Source organism: Heloderma suspectum, chromosome 2 (assembly GCF_057233095.1).
Source record: "Heloderma suspectum isolate Gila_16-S chromosome 2, 16-S_ref, whole genome shotgun sequence".
Classification (NCBI taxonomy): domain Eukaryota; kingdom Metazoa; phylum Chordata; class Lepidosauria; order Squamata; family Helodermatidae; genus Heloderma; species Heloderma suspectum.
In genome coordinates, this window is record NC_139459.1 from 124,202,776 (window position 1) to 124,223,646 (window position 20,871).

The following is a 20,871-nucleotide window of genomic DNA, read 5'->3' on the forward strand; positions in this document are numbered from 1 at the left end:
AAAGTTTTCAGACTCTCTTCAAAGGCAGCCCCACATATAAAACATTGCAGTAATCCAGACAAGAGGAACCAGAGCATGGATAACTGTAGCTAGGCTATCTCTGTCCAGGTAAGGATGTAGTTGGTATATCAGCCTAAGCTGATGAAAGGTGCTCTGGGCCACCAAATCCACCTCTGCCTCTAGAATACTGGATCTATGAACACCTCCAAACTACAAACCTGAACCTTTAGGGGGTGTACACCCCCCACCCCACCCCCAGAACAGGTTGAACATCAAACGAACCACGTGCTAAGTCTACCTCCTTTTGTCTGGATTGAGTCTCAGTTTATTGGCCCTCATCCAGTCCATTATTTCACCCAGTTCAGAACACCACTGCCTCACCAGGATTTGATGAAAAGGAAAGATAGAGATGAGTGTCATCTGCATAATGGTGATACCTCAAGCCATATCAGTCCATATTAGTTGGATCCCACCCATTATCTGTATTTTGGTGTATCCTGAAACTGATGAGTTGCTTCTTAGCTTCAGCTAGTCATTCTTCAGCCTGGTTTTTCTACATATGGCGGGGCAGGGGGCGTGCATGAAAGGGCATTCAGTTATGTGAACCACCACCTACAGTCTAAACTGAGTTACCTTGCTATCTGCTGTTTGTAAACTAGGCCATGGTAGACAGCTAGTATAGACAAGGTCTTAATTACATGTTCCATACCTAACCTTTTAATGTCATTTTTCATCTGATTAAAACACAGTTAACTGCCCTTTGGGTACTTATTATTCTCTGGAACATCATGCATGTGAAAGCTGCTGGACTGGATCTTACCAGGATGAGGAAGGGCAGTTAGAATGTAAGAACTGTCCAACTGCTAGCTACACTGAATATCTCCATTCCAGAAGTGTATCAAAATGTAAAGGTGAGAGATTAGCAATCATGTAATAAAAATTTTTTAATCAGCTCAAATGCAGCTTTTCATTTCAGCAAATAAGCACTTCTAAATGTTTATGTTTTTTACATTATATTTATAAGCTGTTTTGAATTATTGACTGGAAAGACTGGACCTAAATATTTAAAATAAAGATACCTTACCCATATCTGGAAGACTGCAACATTATGCAATATTTATTTGTTAATTTATATTCAGTTTTTAAAATAACTCCATGGTTTATTTATAAAACAGCACTTGATAGAGAAATGTGTGAAATAGAAACACCCCTACACTTCGGAGAATATTCTTGAAGATGATTAGGCTGCTGAGGATTACTGCATGTTTGGGGAATGCCCAATTTCCCCCCAAATATACAGAATGGGAGCAGCCCTTCATATTATCACCAAGAGTATTGAGCTGCCTTTTCAGATGTAGGAGACCACCAATTGGCTGGGTTGAGCTGGCTGGAAAAGAAATGTGTAATGCCGCTACAAATACTACACAAAACACTAACTCGCATGCACGTGCGCACACGCGCACACACACACACAAAATTCTTTCGTTGTGGTTCCATAAAATGTTGCAGAATTGCAAGGATAATATTGGAAATTCAATCTTTTTGCACACATTTGTGTCTTAGAGAGCAGTCCTATGATCCCTGGGAGAGGGCCCCAGTGACCATAGGGTATTGCAGAGTTCCCCCTCCAAGGATGTAGACATCCCTTCCAGCTGCTGCGGAAAGCACTGCAGTGGCTTCCCCACCCGTGGTTGGAACACTGAACTTGGGTGAGGATGCAGATGAGGAGGGAAGCGGGGTAGGGAGAGGAGGCACCAAGGATCCACAGGATCCTAAAGCCTTGTCGCTCCAAGCAGAAAGGGGGATGGAGAGGTGGATAGCACTCTGTCACTCCAACTGCTCTGCCAGGCACCTACCAATAGAGCATAGGATTTTCGACAAATCGCTCTGCCTAAACCTTTGTTTCTTATTTATGTATATACTGCCTTTCAAATAAATGGTTCCCAGGGCAATTCACAGCAATCAAAACAATCAAATCCAATTTTTAGAACATTAAAACATTTACAGCTCAAAATTTTAAAATACCTGAAGTAGTTCACAAGCTTTGCTCTTTTCCTAAACTATTTATCCAATGTGATCTGTCTTTTTGGTGAAATCACCACATCAAAAACACCTGTTACAGCACAATGCCAGTCGTCAAATGAGCTTCTTTGTTTTTGGAGCTTCAGATTTTGCTATGGGGTAGTACATGGTTCAGATGGACCATTTTAAACAAAATATTCAGCTTTAACTGTAAACACATTTGTACTGGTGGCAGATGCTCTGTGCTGTTTGGATTTTACAAGCTGTTGTAATACTCAAAGCCTTTGGGATTATAAATAGCTGGTTACACTTTGTTTTAGAGGTTATTCTGCCATTGGTTTATTGGATTATTGGCTGTTGGCCTTGATGCATATTTGAAGCTATATATTGCTTAATTCTGATGTATTGTTGTTCTGTAATTAGCTCAGTGCAAGCCGGGAACCTATTCTCCAAATGGACTTGAGATCTGTGAATCATGTCCTCTTGGCAAATATCAGCCTGTAACTGGATCTAAGCACTGCATTTCTTGCCCGGAAAACATGTCAACAGTCAAACGAGGAGCCGTAGATATATCAGCATGTGGAGGTTTGTGACATCTAAATTCTGGGAAACGGCATGTTGCTAAATACTGTGAAGTATAACCCCACTTTCCTGATCTCTGCATAACTGGAATATTTTGGAGTAGCCGCATGCATCATGTCTGCCTTGTTTATCAAGCCTGTAAATTTCTGGGGGAAGTAAAAGCTGGGGTTGTACTGGACCCATGCTAGAGATACAGAAATAAACCTGAAACACACCTTAGAGGGGTGTGTAAAATTCAAAGTCTTTTTTTCTTTTCTTTGGCAAACATTTCTTAGTGAGTTCCAGCAGTTATCACTGGTACAATAGCATATCGTGCCTATGTGTCGTGAATGCCTTTATTCGCTTTTTGCATAACAGAAACCTGGGGAGAAATTAGCATTTCATTTGCATTGCTTTTTCTCAGATTCCTGCCAGGTCTGCACAAATTATGACCTGCCAGACAAATAAGGTGGTCCATCTGTAATCTGATAAATGTCTTGTTTTTGCTGCCGGTGTGGGATTGCAAAAACTAACAGGGCACTGTACTTGGCAAATGGGCTAAGTCTGGCTTGATAAGTCAGAGGTTGTGCAGTTCTAAGATCAACAGTTCCTAACCAAAGGGCATATAAGAGGTGGAAAAAATATATTAAGGGTGTCCCACATTCGTATTTGTGACCCCTTTGGATGTTCTGGCCCTCTGGAAAGATTTGCTAGTACTGATCAAAAGTAGGGTCAGCTGTGGATGTGAAATTTACATCTGCCAGAATATGTAGGAAAGTTTATTTGATCTTAGGCATTTTACAAAGGCTAAGCTTGCAGTCCTGTGCAGATTTGTCTGGCAATATGCCCCCTGAACTCAGTGAGACTTACTTCTGAATAAACATGCGTAAGACTGGGCTGTAAATGTTAGCTTGAGGGCCAAACTAGATGTTTGGCAGAGTCCTGGTAATCTGGGTCTCTACTGAACACCTAAGGGCACAATCCTATGCCTGGCTGGGGCATACTGGGAGTTGTAGGCCTTTTCTCTGTCTAAACATGCATAGGAATGTGCCCTAAAAGTGCTAGGCATCTACTTTGGCCCTGAATCCTGAATATTCTCTTTTTCTGGCTCACGCAAGCTTACCATTGATCAAAAGAGTCTCCAGTATTTTGTAAAAGAACTATATATATGGGCGAATGAGGGGAAGATAGTATAGCAAGTTAAAAGAGGTATTTTTTGCACTTTGCAGTCCCTTGTCCAGCTGGAGAATTCTCTCGTTCTGGTTTAATGCCTTGCCACCCCTGCCCCAGGGACTATTATCAGCCTGACCCAGGAAAGTCCTACTGCCTCTCTTGCCCATTTTATGGGACTACCACAGTGATTGGTGCCAGATCTATGATGGACTGCTCAAGTAAGTTATTTTCTCTAATGAATGTGAAAAATTGGCAATAAAAATAACAATGAAAGATACATAGTAGGAAGGATGGACTCTTTCTCCACACAGTCTTACTAATGGACGTTCCCATGTTTAAAGAGAAGCTGGATTCCCTCACTGGGACATGGTAGACAGGGAGGAACCAGCTGCCCAGGTCTCATGCCACTTTCTACGTAGGTCAGGAACAAAAGGAGTGGGACAGCAATGAACAGAAAGGGGCATCTTTATGGGACTGTGGCCAGATGGATTAGCAGCCTCAACTTTCAGAGGAATGGTTAAAGACAACAGTAATGAACCTGCCTTTTCCTTTGTCACAGACCATTCTTCTCCTAATCTTTACCTAGCAGATAGGCTGGGAACTAACAGTCCTGAGTCCTGTCCTCAAAAGTTTTGGGATGCTTGTGTGGCAGGCTGCTAAAAAAGTTGTGGTTTTCTTCCATGTGTTTAGCTCTGTTTTTGTTCCCTTATTCTGGGTACAGTCCAGGCATTAAATCCAACAGTTACCTGAGTGGTTGTCTGCTCGCATAACAGAACTACTCTGTCCCCTTTTCCTGCCTGCAGCCCCCTGAGTACCCTCCACATGTCATCTGGAATTTCCCCTAGAACTGACTGGAGGCGGGGGCATGTAGGGGGCTGCAGGGGGAAAGGGGAAATCGGTTCCACCAGCTTTTTCCCTTCCACTGGTAGAACGACACCATTGGATCCAACCCCATATTTTCTCTGGCTTCAATCTGCAATGACCTTAGGTACTTTGAGAACATTTTTAATTCAGTGCAAGTGATTTAATGTATAAAACCTAGGTATAGAGGAGGATTTTAAAACACTGCTTTTGGCCCATAGAAGCTCTTCTACACTGATCTTGGCAGCCAAAGTGAGTAAGTACTTGATGCCCATGAGGAATTTGCAGCCACTTCGTTGCCATCCTTTCTAGGGTACTTTGGATGAGGATAATTATTTTAAGCAGTTAAAGAGCCTTACCTCCATCATGGTAGCTTCTTATGCAGACATTGCCAAAGCTCTCTAGTAGCACAAGGCCCATTCATTTTAATTGAGCTTGCATTGACAAACATCTCTAGGAACTAAAAGGCTCAATCTTTAAACTGAAATGTTTTTGTGAGTTTGGGTATTGAACCAAGTACCAAACTAGATGTGATGGTAGTATGGTGTGTAGGAGGAGAGGGTTCAGTGTTGCTCATCAGTGTTCAGATTTTTCTATTAAAATAGCCACATTTTTAAACATCTGTGGGCCAGATCCTCATTTAAACACACAGCTGTGCCACAGTCACACCTAGTTGGCTCTAAATAACCTGGTGGCTCCCAGAAGTTCTGTGATTTAAGATTCAACTGAAAGATGACAGAGGTCTGAGTCCAGTTGAGGCAGAGCAACACGTTTATTGCTATTGCTGATCATGTTTTAATTGAATGTATAATTGATTCAAGCTTGAATATCTCTATCTATATCCCCACAAATCAAGTTGGATCCTGTTTCCATTACTGCATCATTGATTATGTCACAACCTTGACTCAAGGGACCATGTCAGTGGAATTTTTACAGCTGCTTTCATGTCAATCCCATTTAGGTTTTGGCTCTACTTTCTCTGCAGCAGAGGACAGCGTAGTGATGCCAGTCGCTCCAGAAAGTATCAGCAAGGAATACAAAGTCAGCAGCCAGGCAAGGACAAATACCATAATTTTCTGAAGTTGGCATTAGTATTAAAAGTAAAAACATCTTGTGTGAATATTAAATAGTTGTTGCCTCCTGCAATATCATCATCATTTCATTTCATTATATCCCACCTTTCCTCCAAGGAACTCAAGGCAGTGTACATGGTTCACAGACACCTCCATTTTATCTTCACAACAATGCTGTGAATGTAGGTGAAGCTGAGAGAAAGAGAGTGGCCCAAGGTCACCCAATGAGCTTCATGACTAAGTGGGGATTGGAATCTGGATCTCCCAAGTCATAGTACAACTTTCTAACCACAGCTCACTGGCTGTCTACAATTTTGGCACACAGTTTACTGTTGTAGACCCGAGCCAAAATATGTGTGTCAAAAAGTGCCTTCCATTTTTAGTGCTTTTCAACACTCATCGCAAACATATTTTTGTTTTTTCAATGCTATTATTCATGGTGCTATTTTGTTCTTCATTTTCTCCCTCATTGTCCTCAGAATCTTTCTCCCTCACCGCCATTTAGCTCAGCTTATGAAAACCCAGGTGAGCAGTACAGTTCTCGCTGTTCGATCAGTGTGTCTTGAATTGCAATCCAAGCAGTTGAAATTATGAGGTAGATTTCAGGCAATGCAAAAATGCTGGATTTAACTCAACGTTCAAATTGCATGAAGCCAGACAAACCATCAAGCATATGAATCTTATGCAACTAAATAGGAGTAATTCACATTCTTGAAATGCGTTTGTTTGTTTATATATTTAATTTATATCCCACCTTTCTGCCCAAAAAATGGTGTTCGAGGTGGCTAATGATAAATCTTGAGATTAAAACACACTTGCACTTTTTATTTTTTATTTTTGCATTCATTGAATGTTTCAACATTGGAACTCTGCCAGTGTTTCTGAGACATTGTAAGAAAGCTTTGCCAAGCTAAGGCCAAGAGATTTGGAAAGCAGTTGACGTAGATATTGAATAATTCCTTGCTGCTTCCACACTCACCCTTATCTCTGGAAAATTTTCTTTTCTTTTTTTTTTTAGAAACCCAGCAATGCCTTTCCAAATAGTTGTATTCCAGGGCTTTCTGTGTTGTCCTCATATTTTTTTCAAACTTGACTTGTGGCAATTTTTTTGCAGTAAAACGCAGTTGATGCACCAAGCCTGCCCTGTATGGACAAGCCATGCACTTCTGCAGAGGTTTCCAACGTGGCATCCACAGGCACCACTGCTGAGGTGCCCACCAAGCTATTTCCCCCCTCTGCAACTGAATGGAGTGATTCCTCCATTCACTTGTACGGGGGCGGTGGGGGGGGGGAATCCTCCTTGCCATAAAAATGGCTGGAGGAGGGCGAAGTGCACCCCCCTCCAAGGAACCATGGGGAAACATGATACCTGGTTGGGGGGATGACCTTCACTGCCCGCTCTTGCTGATTTTTGGCATGGAGGCTCTTCCCCTCCCTATTCAAGCTGATGGAGCAATTTGCCCATTAAATTAAATGGGAAGGGGGGGAGTCCTCCCTGCAGAAAAATGGCTGGAGGAGGGCAAAGTCCACCCCCCACCAAGGACCCTTGGGACAAAAGGGTCCTTGGTAGGGAATAACCATCTCCCCCACTCTAGCTGATTTTCAGCCGGGGGGGGGGGCACTTTACCCATCCAAGTCAATGGAGCGACCTTCACCCCTACCAGGCAATTTTCTGCATGGAGGCTTTTTCTTGCCTCATGCAAGTTGATTGAGAAATTGCTCCATTCACTTACATGGGAACAGGGAGAGAGAGAAAGAGGAAAAGAGGAGCCAAAGAGAGAGAGAAACAAAGAGGGACCAAAGAGAGTGGGGAGAAAAAGGGACCAGACAGAGAAAGAAAGAGGAACCAAAGAGATTATGGGCATGGGGGCAAGTGGAGCCAAAGAGAAAGAGAGGGAAAGAGAGAGACAGAAAAAATAGAGCCAGAGAGAGAAGAGAAGGTAAGAGAGAAAAGAGCCAGAGAGAGAGAGAGAGTGAGAGAGACCATTCATACACACACACACACAGATAAGAAGGGTGCTGCCAACATTTTTGTCATTGGGCCTCCCCACCCACCCCCTAGAGCAGACAATTTGTGGTGGGGCCCAGGGACCTTTTTCAGAATGCGAAATGTGCCCATGGGCCCAGAAATATTAGAGGCTCCTGCCTTATTGAGGCTTTTAAGGGCTATTGTGCCTTTAATTAAAAGTCTCCTCCTTGAAGGCTCATTTTATTGCTTGCTGTACTGTGCTGCTCGGGAATTAGTGATTAATTTCTCCTTAATTAGTCAGCTTCTATTCCTCACACAGGATAGGGGTGGGGGTTATATTGTTGGGTTTCTTTCATAATTTCTGTTTTAGTTCTTTTATAGTGAAATAGTGTGATTTTGTTGTGTAAGAATGAAAAGAAATATAATGGAAGGAAACTAGTAATTATGACCCCATGGACTTATGTTTGGAATGTAAGCTGACTAATTAAGGGTCAATATCAAATTTATCTCCCTCCTGCATTGAACAGGAAGCAGGGCAGAACCTTCAGGGAAGAAACTTTTTATTAACACTGCAGGGGATCTTTGCTAGATAAGATTTCCTTGTAAATAAGCATTGTAGTAGGATCTTGGCCATGGGGAAAGACATTACTGAATACTACTGCCCTAGATTAAGTGCTGTGTGGAACCACTGTTTCAATTCCAGTTCTAGCTGATTGCAGAAAAGCAGTACTTCAGCAATATTAAAGGTCTCTAGTGTGGAAGCAGCCTCTTAATAATTATCATGAAGAATGGCCCAGGCTCAATACTTCTTGCACCGCTAAATAAAGGATTGCTGTATTAGCAGCAGATTGTAAAACCTGGTGTTATGATAATATGACAGTGATATTGTGACCGTGTTGTGGGCAGATGCGACAGTGGAGATATTTAGAATAATGTTATATCTGAAGCACCTATCCACTTAGCGGACTATTGGGAAGGATGAGCTAGTTTATTGCTTGAAGTTGAATAGGTAGGGTTTTCTTTGCATTTTTGCTTTCTTAATAAATTGTGATCTCTCTATTGGCAACAGGTCTTCCATGAGTGTTTCTTACAACCATGTCATAACAGAGGAACTTGCAAACAAGTTGGAAGTGGGTATATCTGTATGTGCCCACCAGGATACGAAGGTAACTAATAGTGCTGGAATATTGTCTAACACCCTGAGGCAGTTTTTGCAAAGTACATTTCAAATAGTAAGTGATGAACCTTAAAGAAGGTCTATACATGATGGACATACTGGTTTTGATTCAAAGACCTGTGAGTGGGAGGAGAAAATATATTAGCGTTTTTTGTCAACTCTCAGGGAGGTGCTAGCAGAAAAATTTTTGTAGTGCAATGCCATAATTTTTTCCAGTGTGGCATTACAGTATGAGAAACACAGTGAATATGGAAGAAATGGGCTGTAGCTTATATATGGTGGGAGCAATCCTATGGCTGCTATTCAGCGGCTAGACGGCCATAGCATATGTGGATTTCCGGGAACCGACCTCAGAGCCCGCGCTCTGAGGTCGGTTCCCAGAGAAGCGACCTTCCCCCACTTCTGCGCTGCCTCGCAGGCAGCACGGAATGGCCCTGTGCTCAGAGGAGGAGCACGGAGCGGCCAAAACAGGGCGTTCTGGGGTGGAGAAGGCAGAAATGCTGGTATGACACATCCTGTGTGTCATCCGGCTGCCCCCTCCCCCGCTCCTCCTTCCCACGGCTAGACAGCCAAAATCGGCTGTCAAGCTGCAAATGGAGGGCAGGAGAAGCACAGAGGGAATGATCCCCTCTGTGCTTCTCCTGCCCTGCACTGGATAGGTGGTCGCCTCTGAGTTCGGGGGCGGCCACCTATCCCCATACGATTGCGCCCTTAGGTGAGCCAGTAGAAGATATTGAGAAAGAGCTAGTGAAAATGTAAGAATTTCTCTGGATTTGGGGTCATTTATTAAACTATTCCATGAGTGAAAGAGACTTTGTGCTGACGGAAGGACATCTTTGAATCCAAGCCACTGAGTTCTTGTTATTAGCCTATAGGCTTGCAAATCCCCTGCTTTTTGCATTTCTTTTTTGTGGCAATATTCCTCTTTTCTTTTCTTCTGTTACACCATAGCAGTTTCAATGACATCTGTGAATTGAGAACTAGTGTCTTTACTTATAGGTGAGAAACTTACTTAGTGTTAGGCAATATATTGAGCTTGAGCTCTGTGTCAGTATTTCCTCATTGGTACTGAAGGTTCTGAGACAGCTAAAATATTTTGTGACTGAACTCCCACTGAAAACAGTGCCAATGGTTAAGTCATTATTAATTTGTTCCATTGGTATTAGTGGGCTGTGCAGCTTGAGGCTGTGTGTGTTTACTCAGACACATTTACAGCAGGAGTTGGGAACTTGTGGCCCTCCAGACATTTTGGCCTACAACTCCCATCATCCCTCACCATTGGCTAAGCTAGATAGGGCTGATGGGAGTTGTAGGCCTAAACATCTGAAAAGCCACAGGTTTCCCACCCTGGAGTATAGTTTGCCAGCTTAGGCTACAATCCTATACACCATCATTGAGCACAAGGTAGTTCAGGATCTACTGATAGGTCTCCAATGATTTACAGTAGATTGGCAAAGATTTCTCACTCCCAATTACTTAACAATGGGAACAATTAAATGACTTCTCTCACTCCTGAAAAAACCTGTAGTGCTGAAATGAAGAACATTGGGTGTGGAACAACTCTAAGCTCCATTCAGTTCTGGTACTCAAAACAAATTCCTGGGCTCAGAATTCTTTAATTCAAAATGTATGTACTTTGCACCTGGTTCTAGTTGATGGATCTCAGTAGGGATGCACGAAAGTCACTTACCTGGTCTCGCAGCTTGCTTCGCGGTGGGGGGGAGGCGCTTCACTGCTCCCCCCGAAGTTCAGGCCAGGGGGTGGAGGCTTCCCTCCTCGCCCGGCCGAAATTCAAGCCGGGGGGGAGGCTTCCCGCCTCGCCCGGCCGAAATTCAGGCGGGGGAGAAGCGCCCCGTCTCCCCGGCCGCGAACTTCAAAAGAAAAAAAAAACGCCCCTGTGATAGCCTACGTAACGATTAACGTAGCCTATCACGGCTAGATCTGCAAAGTCAGCCGTGATAGGCTACGTTAATCATCACGTAGCCTATCACGGGTGACTTAAAAAAAAAAGTGCGTACGCAAATGGCGGCCCCCATAGGGAGCCGCCATTCACGTTCCTTATTTGGTCCCTGTAGTCTACGTAAAGATTTACGTAGACTACGGCAAAAATAAGGGCAACGCTATTTGCGTTGTCCTTATTTTCGCCGTAGTCTACGTAAAGATTTACGTAGACTACAGGGACCAAATAAGGAACGTGAATGGCGGCTCCCTATGGGGGCCGCCATTAGCCGTACGCGCTTTCTTTTCTTTTTTTTTTAAAGTTTCCCGTGATAGGCTACGTGACGATTAACGTAGCCTATCACGGCTGACTTTGCAAATCTAGCCGTGATAGGCTACGTTAATCGTTACGTAGCCTATCACAGGGGCGTGTTTTTCTTTTTTACTTTTCTTGGAATGGTGGCGGCGGCAGCCGGTCGAAAGACCGGCTGCCGCCCCCACCCCTGACGAAGACCTGCCGAACCGCCGCCGGGACCCGCCGCCGGGAGGGACATTCGTGAAAGGTAAGTCCCATCCCGGGGGGGGCGGGGGGGGTGGAGAATTTCTCCCCGAACAACCTTCGGAGGACCGAATGCGTTGGCACTTGGCCCCCCGAAGTTTCGGGGAGAAATTCTCCTCCATCCCTAGCAGGGTTCTTGTAAAAAAATGAAGTAGATCCCGCAAGCTTTACGTTAACCCATCCATTATATACACCTTCTTGGGAGTAAGTGCCAGCAAACTCAATAGGACCCACTTCTGAATAGGCATGTATGGGATTAGATTGCATGTCCCATAACATTTGCTGGATGATGGCGTGTGGTTTTCATGTAGCCCAATTTCATATGTCCCGTCTAACTAATTATGTTTAAACATTAAAAAATATATATTTATTTTATATTTATTTGAATTTTTGTTTTGCTTTCATTTATTTTTTAGTAATCCAAATATACTTTTCTTTGTGTTGTTTTGGGTTGTATTCTAGGCTTAAAATGTGAAAAGGAGATTGATGAGTGCAAGCCATCCCCCTGTCTCAACAAAGGGATTTGCAAGGATGGCACTGCAACATTCATTTGCCATTGCCAGCCAGGCTACTCAGGTGACAAACGATGAACTAAGGCATCAACTCTGGGTTGCAAACTTAAAAAAAAAAAAAGTGTGGGTCATATTTGTTTCATCTTTAAAATATCTTGCCTTCTATGGATTATTTTCTTTTGCAGAGATTGAACCCCTTCAGTGAACTGATGAGGAAGCCTTTAGTATATTTTTTTATTGCTGCAATATACAAGAAGTGTGATCTGACAGTGTGTGTTTATATAGTTTTGATTATTCAAAAATATCTGCATAAGTGGTTACAGCCTCTGACATTTAAATAAAAGGCTGCAATCCAAGCATGCTTATCTCAAAGCATGCCCTTCCAGGGCCCCAGCATGCATAATATTTGTGCTTTTTGTGAGGGTAGCTTGCATTCCAGGGGCCTGGAGAAGGGTGGGTTGCGGCTGGAAAACTCCAAGACCTGGTTCACAAATGGTTTACTTAACCCATGGGCTGTTGGATTCTGGGTTGTCATGATGTGCAATCCCAGCTGATCTAACAAATTTTATTCATTCATTCATTCATTCATTCATTTCATTTCTTTACCACCCAATAGCCGAAGCTCTTTTGGCAGTTCACAAAAATTAAAACCAAAAAGCACAGGATAAAACAACATAAAATATAAAAGCATTAAAACCACAATGGTTTGTTAACCACAAACAACCCAGAAAGAGAAACCGTAGTTTTTTGTTGGCTTGTGAACTCTCGGTTGTTTATACCGTGCATTGTCATTACATGTGAATCCAGAATCATGGGTTGTTTTGCGAGGCTATGGAGATGGCAGGCAAGATCAGTCAAAAAAACCAGCTGCTCTACATGCCAGTACTACAGTACTGCAAAAGCATCTGGGATACAGGGAGGGAGCGGGCAAAGGAGGAGGGAAAGAAACAACCCAGAGTTTAAGGAAACAAACCATGGTTTGTTCGCTTATCTTCCAGAAAAACCTTGGGTAGGACAACAAGCCATGGATTAACCATGGGTTAAAGAAACCATGGATTAGTGATATGTGCAGACCAGATCTAAGTGACATGTTGGAAAGCCTTACATTATGGAGAGTGCCCGTAGTGTAGTGGCAAATTCAGAAGTGCAGGGTCCCTTCACAGTCATACCCCCTCACATCCATGCCCCTTTCTAAGATTATACAACCTTGTACAATTATACAGTAAAAATGAGCTTTCAGTCACTTACTTTATCTCTAAGCCATAATTTCTCTCAATTATGTTTGCTCAATGCAAACATAAATTATTATTTTTAATTAATCATGGTTTCTTGTTATGCCTCAACAACAGTGGACTGCGGTTAGTTTAAACTATGGTTTATTGAAACAACCAGGCTGTGGTTTCTGATCCTGGTTTGTTCACTAAGCATAGTTTAAAACTATCCACCATTTGTCTGTTTTGGAAGTAAACTACAGTTAATTTAAAAATGGCTGTGGTTGCTTTCAGTCTTTTTCTCATGACTATACCATAGGAAGAGAGGGAAAGGGGGAGCAAGCAGGCCCAAGTCTCACCAAGACTCATTCCCATGGTTTAGCATTACATCTGAACTGGAACATTGAGTTGAAGTCCTCTTTGTGTAAATAGAAAAACACAGCACTTTAAGCAGTGCTGCACAGCCTGTGCCCCAGTGGCTGCTTGCACCCCTAAGGTCTTTAATGTAGCCCCCCCCCATGGGTGCCCAGATGCCAGCACCACCAAATTCCCCCTGCGTGTACTCTCTATTCAGTCCCACAGATACAGATTATTCTTTCCACTGCTAGCAGCAAGGAAAGAGAAATATGTATCAGGATTGCTGGTGTGTGTTTGTGCGAGGCCCCCCAACCTCTGAGCCAGCATCACATGCAGCCCTCAGGGCTGTGCACCCCTGCATTAAAGGTATTTTCTAAAACATGTTATTTCATGCCATAGAGCGTTCCTGCATAACTTGTGAGCAATCAAGCCAGATGCAGCTCATCAGGGGCTCAATAAATCTCAATGTTTTGCTACTTGCTTGGCATGGTGAAAATGAGGGGGTTATCAAAACATGAGTACTTATGGCTAATAAGTTGTGTAAGTCCATGTGTGTGAGCTTGTAAATATGTACGTACATGTTGTTAACATACAATGTAACCATTATTGCTTGAAGGCTTACTATGTGAAGAAGATATAAATGAATGCAGTTCAAATCCATGCCTGAATGAAGCAGTCTGTGTTGATGATATCAATTCTTATCGGTGCTTGTGTGCAGAAGGATTCACAGGTAAGTGATCTGTTGGCTTGTATTAACAGTTGCCAACTTTTTATTGGTCCTTGTTCCTATGCCTTTAATAGTAGCTTTATTTGCAAATGTTAGCAGAGATAATGCTTACATCCATGTGAGTTTCACCTGCTGACATGCTGTAAAAGGCAAGCTAGGCTGTTTTTTTTCACCCTGGGAAGCCCTACTCCAGATGTTGTCAGTCTCATACAACCCTCAATGCATTGCCTGCAGGATCTTGACTGGAGGGATTTCAACTTTCATTTTAAAAAAAGAGGTGAAAGTATAGCTTTCATCATTTAAGACTTCTGCACTTCCTTAAGATTATAAATAAGAGATCTTTTATATGAAAAAACAAAGGTTGGCAAACATTAATTTAATATGCTAGCAAAATTGATTCCTGCATTTCCTAAATAACTTCACCCAGTGTATTATATCGAAGGACTGGTTAGAGGATTTTTTGACGTTTATTTAGTCATATAAAAAAATTGTTGTTGTTCAGTCGTTAAGTCGTGTCCGACTCTTCGTGACCCCATGGACCATAGCACGCCAGGCCTTCCGGTCCTCCGCTCTCTCCCAGAGTGTGCTCAAGTTCATGTTCATTGCATCGGTGATGCTATCTAGCCATCTCATTCTCTGCCGTCCCCTTCTCCTTTTGCCTTCAGTCTTTCCCAGCATCAGGGTCTTTTCCAGAGAGTTTTCTCTTCGCATTAGGTGGCCAAAATATTTGAACTTCAGCTTCAGTCTCTGTCCTTCCAATGAGCACTCAGGGTTGATTTCCTTTAGGATTGACTGATTTGACCGCCTTGCAGTCCAGAGGACTCGTAAGAGACTTCTACAGCACCACAGTTCGAAAGCATCAATTCTTCGGCGCTCAGCCTTCCTTATAGTCCAGCTCTCACAGCCATACATTACTACTGGGAAAACCATAGCTTTGATTATATGGACCTTTGTTGGCAAGGTGATGTCTCTGCTTCTTACTATGCTGTCTAGGTTTGCCATAGCTTTTCTCCCAAGGAGCAAGCGTCTTTTAATTTCATGGCTACAGTCACCATCTGCGGTGATCTTGGAGCCCAAGAAAATAAAATCTGTCACTGCTTCCATTTCTTCTCCTTCTATATGCCAGGAAGTGATGGGGCCAGATGCCATGATCTTAGTTTTTTTAATGTTGAGTTTTAAACCAGCTTTTGCACTCTCCACTTTCACCCTCAACAAGAGGCTCTTTAGATCCTCTTCGTTTTCTGCCATTAGGGTGGTATCGTCTGCGTATCTGAGGTTGTTGATAATTCTCCCGGCAATCTTCATTCCGACTCGTCATTAATCCAGCCCGGCGTTTTTCATGATGTACTCTGCATATAAGTTAAATAAGCAGGGCAACAATATGCAGCCTTGTCGTACTCCTTTCCCAATTTTGAACAATCAGTTGTTCCATGTCTGGTTCTTACTGTTGCTTCTTGACCCTCGTACAGGTTTCTCAGGAGACAGGTAAGGTGGTCTGGTACTCCCATCTCTTCAAGAATTTGCCACAGTTTGTTGTGATCCACACAATCAAAGGCTTTAGTGTAGTCAATGAAGCAGAAAGAGACTTTTTCTGGAATTCTCTTGCTTTCTCCATGATCCAGCGAATGTTGGCGATTTGATCTCTAGTTCCTCTGCCTCTTCGAAACCCCGCTTGTACTTCCGGTAGTTCTCGGTTCACATACTGCTGAAGCCTAGCTTGTAGGATTTTGAGCATCACCTTGCTGGCATGTGAAATGAGCGCAATTGTACGGTAGTTTGAACACTCTTTGGCGTTGCCCTTCTTTGAATTGGAATGTAAACTGACCTTTTCCAGTCTTGTGGCCACTGTTGAGTGTTCCAAATTTGTCGGCATATTGAGTGCAGCACTTTAACAGCATCATCTTTTAGGATTTTAACTAGCTCAGCTGGAATACTGTCATCTCCGCTAGCTTTGTTGTTAGTAATGCTTACTAAGGCCCACTTGACTTCACTCTCTAGGATGTCTGGCTCAAGTTCAGTGACTGCGCTATCATGGCTATCAGGGACATTCAGATCTTTCCTGTATAGTTCTTCTGTGTATTCTTGCCACCTCTTCTTAATCTCCTCTGCTTCTGTTAGGTCCCTGCCTTCTTTGTCCTTTATCATGCCCGTCTTTGCACAAAACGTTCCCTTGAGATCTCCGATTTTCTTGAAGAGATCTCTAGTCTTTCCCATTCTATTGTTTTCCTCGATTTCTTTGCATTGTTCATTTAAGAAGGCCTTCTTGTCTCTCCTTGCTATTCTCTGGAACTCTGCATTCAGTTGGATCTATCTTCCCCTTTTTCCCTTGCTTTTTGCTTCCCTTCTTTCTTCAGCTACTTGTAAAGCCTCATCAGACAGCCACTTTGCTTTCTTGCATTTCTTTTTCTTTGGGATGGATTGAGTTGCTGCCTCCTGAACAATGTTACAGACCTGCGTCCATAGTTCCTCAGGCACTCTGTCTATCAGGTCTAATCCCTTAAATCTATTCCTCACATCCACTGTATATTCATAAGGGATATGACTTAGGTCATACCTCAACAGTTTAGTGGTTTTCCCTACGTTCTTCAATTTAAGCTGAAATTTTGCAAGAAGCAGCTCATGATCTGAGCCACAGTCAGCTCCAGGTCTTGTTTCTACTGACTGTATAGAGCTTCTCCATCTTTGGCTGCAAAGGACATAATCAATCTGATTTCGATATTGACCATCTGGTGATGTCCATGTGTAGAGTTGTCTCTTGTGCTGTTGGAAAAGTGTGTTTGCTATGATCAGCGTGTTCTCTTGGCAAAACTCTATGAGCCTTTGTCCTGCTTCATTTTGTACACCAAGGCCATGCTTGCCTGTTATCCCGGTGATTTCTTGACTTCCTACTTTAGCATTCCAATCCCCAACGATGAAGAGGACATCTTTTTTTGGTATTAGTTCTAGAAGGTGTTGTAGGTCTTCATAGAACCGATCAACCTCAGCTTCTTCGGCCTCAGTGGTTGGGGCATAGACTTGAATTACTGTGATGTTGAATGGTTTGCCTTGGATTCATACTGAGATCATTCTATCGTTCTTGAGATTGTACCCCAGTACTGCTTTTCCCACCCTTTTGTTGACTATGAGTGCTCCTCCATTTCTTCTAAGGGATTCTTGCCCACAGAAGTAGATACAATGGTCACCTGAATTAAATTTGCCCATGCTTGTCTATTTCAGTTCACTGATTCCCAAGATGTCGATGTTCAATCTTGCCATCTCATGTTTGACCACCTCCAGCTTACCTTGATTCATTGATCTGACATTCCAGGTTCCTAAACAATATTGTTCTTTACAGCATCGGATTTTCTTTTCACCACCAGACACATCCACAGCTGAGTGTCCTTTCGGCTTTGGCCCAGCCGCTTCACTCTTTCTGGTGCTATTTGGAAATACCCTCTGCTCTTCCCCAGTAGTATAGTGGACACCTTCCGACCTGAGGGGCTCATCTTCCGGCATCATCTCTTTTAGCCTTGTGATACGTTCCATGGGGTTTTCTTGGCAAGAATACTGGAATGAGTTGCCATTTCCTTCTCCAGTGGACCACATTTTGTCAGAACTCTCCACCATGATATGTCCGTCTTGGGTGGCCCTGCACGGCATAGCTTATGGCTTCACTGAGTTACGCAAGCCCCTTCGCCACAACAAGGCAGTGATCCATGAAGGGGCATATAAGAAATTACATAAACATTATCCAGTACACACATCCTTCAACAGAGATTCAAATCAGAGAAAACAAGGAACACGGGCAGATATTATCACTAAATTTATCATTCGAAAAGATGAGAAAATGACTTCATCCATCCATCCATCCATCTTTCTTTCTTTCTTTCTTTCTTTCTTTCTTTCTTTCTTATGTGACCAGTTAATCAGTGTTTTCTTTTTCATTTCTGAAAGGATTCTTTTTAATTCTTTAGTTTCTTTTGATCTGCATTCTTTTTAATAAGGAAACCTAGAAAATGCCTGATGATAATTTTATACTGCTTCTAGTTTTTCTAATGTGTTTTATACTTTACTTTCAGGTACTCATTGTGAAACAGAGATAAATGAATGTCTTTCAAACCCCTGTTTAAACAAAGCTACCTGCGAGGATCGGATTGGAGGTTTCCATTGCAAGTGCCCTCCTGGGTTTATTGGTGCCCTGTGTGAAAAAAACATTAATGAATGTCTCAGTAGGCCTTGTAAAAATGGAGCCACATGCAAAGATGGTATCAATGGCTACAGGTAAAAACTGCAGGCATTAATTTCATTTGATAAAACATAACAGCTGCTTTGAGGGAAATAATCGTAATAGATCTCAATATTTTCCACAATGCCATTGTGTCCAATGGGTGTGTTTGTGTGGCGCTATTAAATTAATGTATTGAATAAATCTGACAGAAATGTGTGCACTAAAAAAAGTTAGAGAACAGTATTGGTGCCAAGAATGGTCTGATACCCTTACCAGCTTGACAGCCCCCTCCCCAACCAGTAATCAATGTCTGAATAGCAGGGTGATCATGAAAATATGGAATAGATATCTCATCTGTGAACATCTTTCTAAATTTCATGTTTTAACTTCAAATAAATATATTAAAATATATGCTAGTGTGCAAGCATGATTTGGCTGCACTATTACACAAGGAATGGACAGAAACATACACACCCAAATCTGCTCTGAAAATAATCTGAAGAAAGAGCATATATTTCCCAAACGTCCCCTGGATACCCAGAAAGTTGATCCTAACTCTAGATTGGGTCGAGAATACTAGTCCTTTGAGCCCTGGCACGTGACAAGACACTTCACACCAAGACTTTGGCAGCCACAATTCCCTACTTCAGCCTTCACAAATGCCACCTTCCTTTTGTTCCAGTGTTAGGCAGCTTCTCCATATACAGCAGCATCCAGGGTCCTGGTCCCTGCTCTGGCCTTCAGTACTAATAATGGCTGTTCGTGAAGACTTCAGAAGGGGCTATGCTATGGCTTCTAAAGAGCCTATCCAGATCCATTGTCCAAATCCTGCACAATGGAGGTGTGATCCAAAATGGATTCACAGGGGACCAACTCTTCAAATCAGGGTTTGAAAAATCTGAGCTTGGCAGAGTTTGGTAGCATTTTTAACTTAGACCTATCAGTTGACCATTGGTTTTGTTTTTTCAACTTGTCATGTGATCAGGCTACTTTGACCTGTGGCACATGTTTGCCCTTGCTTTGTTTCCACATTTCAGTTAAAATACCCTGCACTGTATTGTAAGAATAGCAGTATTTAGTTGTTTGTACTGCAGTATTAAGAATTTCTTTGGTTCTTTTGTCCACAGATGTCACTGTGTTACAGGATACACAGGGCCCCAGTGCAAAGTGAACATCAATGAATGTGAATCCAATCCCTGTGCAAACCAAGCAACCTGTGTGGATGCCTTGAACTCGTACATTTGTAAATGTCCCCCTGGATTTACAGGCAGCAGGTGTGAAACAGGTACACAGGACCAAAGTATTAGCAAAAGCAGTGCTCACTAAGGTTTTTTGGCAACACTTGCGCAGGCTTGAACCGACACCAGATGGCTTCCATGAACATAGCAGATTTTGCAACTGGCAGTGTAAATAAACATAACCATTAAATATTATAGTCAGTGACATGAAGAAAATGAATAGTTTGCATAGGGGAAAACAATATTTAGAATTCTTGCCTTTCCCCAAGTTGCAATTTCATTTTCTACAAAATTAAAGAGCTCCAGTTTGGATTTCTTCCAAATACTTGTTACCTAGGAGAGATTCCCCTCCTTTGCTGCTTGGCGCTGGTGTGCTATCGCAGACAAGTAGCTTTTGTCCTTGCAGTCAAACATAATATATCTGCACATTGTGAAAGAGAAAAAGTGACTCTGTCATTAACGTTTTTGCTCCCAAAAAATTGTGAACATTTCTTCCTGTCAGAGCTTTGTAATTTGCATACCGTTACAATTCCTTCTACCAGTCTTTGCAAAACCTTGAATAGAAAAAGTAAGCTCTGATCTGCTACTGTGAAATACTTTGACCCAGTGCTTTTTTCTGCTGGAACTCACCGGAACTACTCCTGAGGAAGCATAATCCAAGAGTTCTTGTACATTCCAGGAAAAAAGCACTGCTTTGACCCATTGTAATTACCCTACCACCAACACACACACACACACACACACACACAGAGAGAGAGAGAGAGAGAGAGAGAGAATCTAGAGAACTGCGTTAGTGAAAACCACAGTCCAATGCATATCCTGTTGATGTCAATTTAAGTTCAGAATGCTTACCTTTCTATAGCTTGTGCCCACGTTCTGCTTTTATCTTTATTATAAATTTATTTAAGAGACTGATACCCTGCTTTTCCCCTCCAAAAAAAAAAAGTCATCCAAAGCAGTTTACAAAATATACAAACATAAGAACTATCATTAAAACACATCTAGAACTGCTAAAAGCAGCAGTGAAGACAAAAAGACGAAGAACCCAAACTAGCAGTCAGTAAATCAAATTAAACAACAGAGGCAAATGCTTGCTTAAAGAAAAAGGTCTTCAGCTGCCGATGAAACAGAGATAAAGAGGAAGGTTTAGTAAACTGAGGGAGACTGGTCTGCACAGCTCCTGAGTATAAGATGAATTAGATACAGATAATAAATGCAAACAGCAAGGTACAAACAGTTTATTTGTCTTTGATGCCACAGTTGTTAAGGCTGTAGGCAAGAAATAA

General features: G+C 42.4%; 1 protein-coding gene across 2 annotated transcripts in view; it reads left to right on the top strand.

Moving 5' to 3' along the window:
• The window catches only part of SVEP1 (sushi, von Willebrand factor type A, EGF and pentraxin domain containing 1), a 154,541-nt gene that overhangs the window by 68,776 nt on the left and 64,894 nt on the right, over window positions 1-20,871 (top strand). For both annotated transcript variants that reach the window (XM_084834685.1, XM_084834684.1), the window contains exons 17-25: window positions 750-911; window positions 2,446-2,607; window positions 3,813-3,974; window positions 5,579-5,670; window positions 8,729-8,825; window positions 11,796-11,909; window positions 14,030-14,143; window positions 18,199-18,400; window positions 19,475-19,632. In XM_084834685.1, the coding sequence (XP_084690811.1) occupies window positions 750-911; window positions 2,446-2,607; window positions 3,813-3,974; window positions 5,579-5,670; window positions 8,729-8,825; window positions 11,796-11,909; window positions 14,030-14,143; window positions 18,199-18,400; window positions 19,475-19,632 (1,263 nt within the window). The remainder of the gene's footprint in view (window positions 1-749; window positions 912-2,445; window positions 2,608-3,812; window positions 3,975-5,578; window positions 5,671-8,728; window positions 8,826-11,795; window positions 11,910-14,029; window positions 14,144-18,198; window positions 18,401-19,474; window positions 19,633-20,871) is intronic.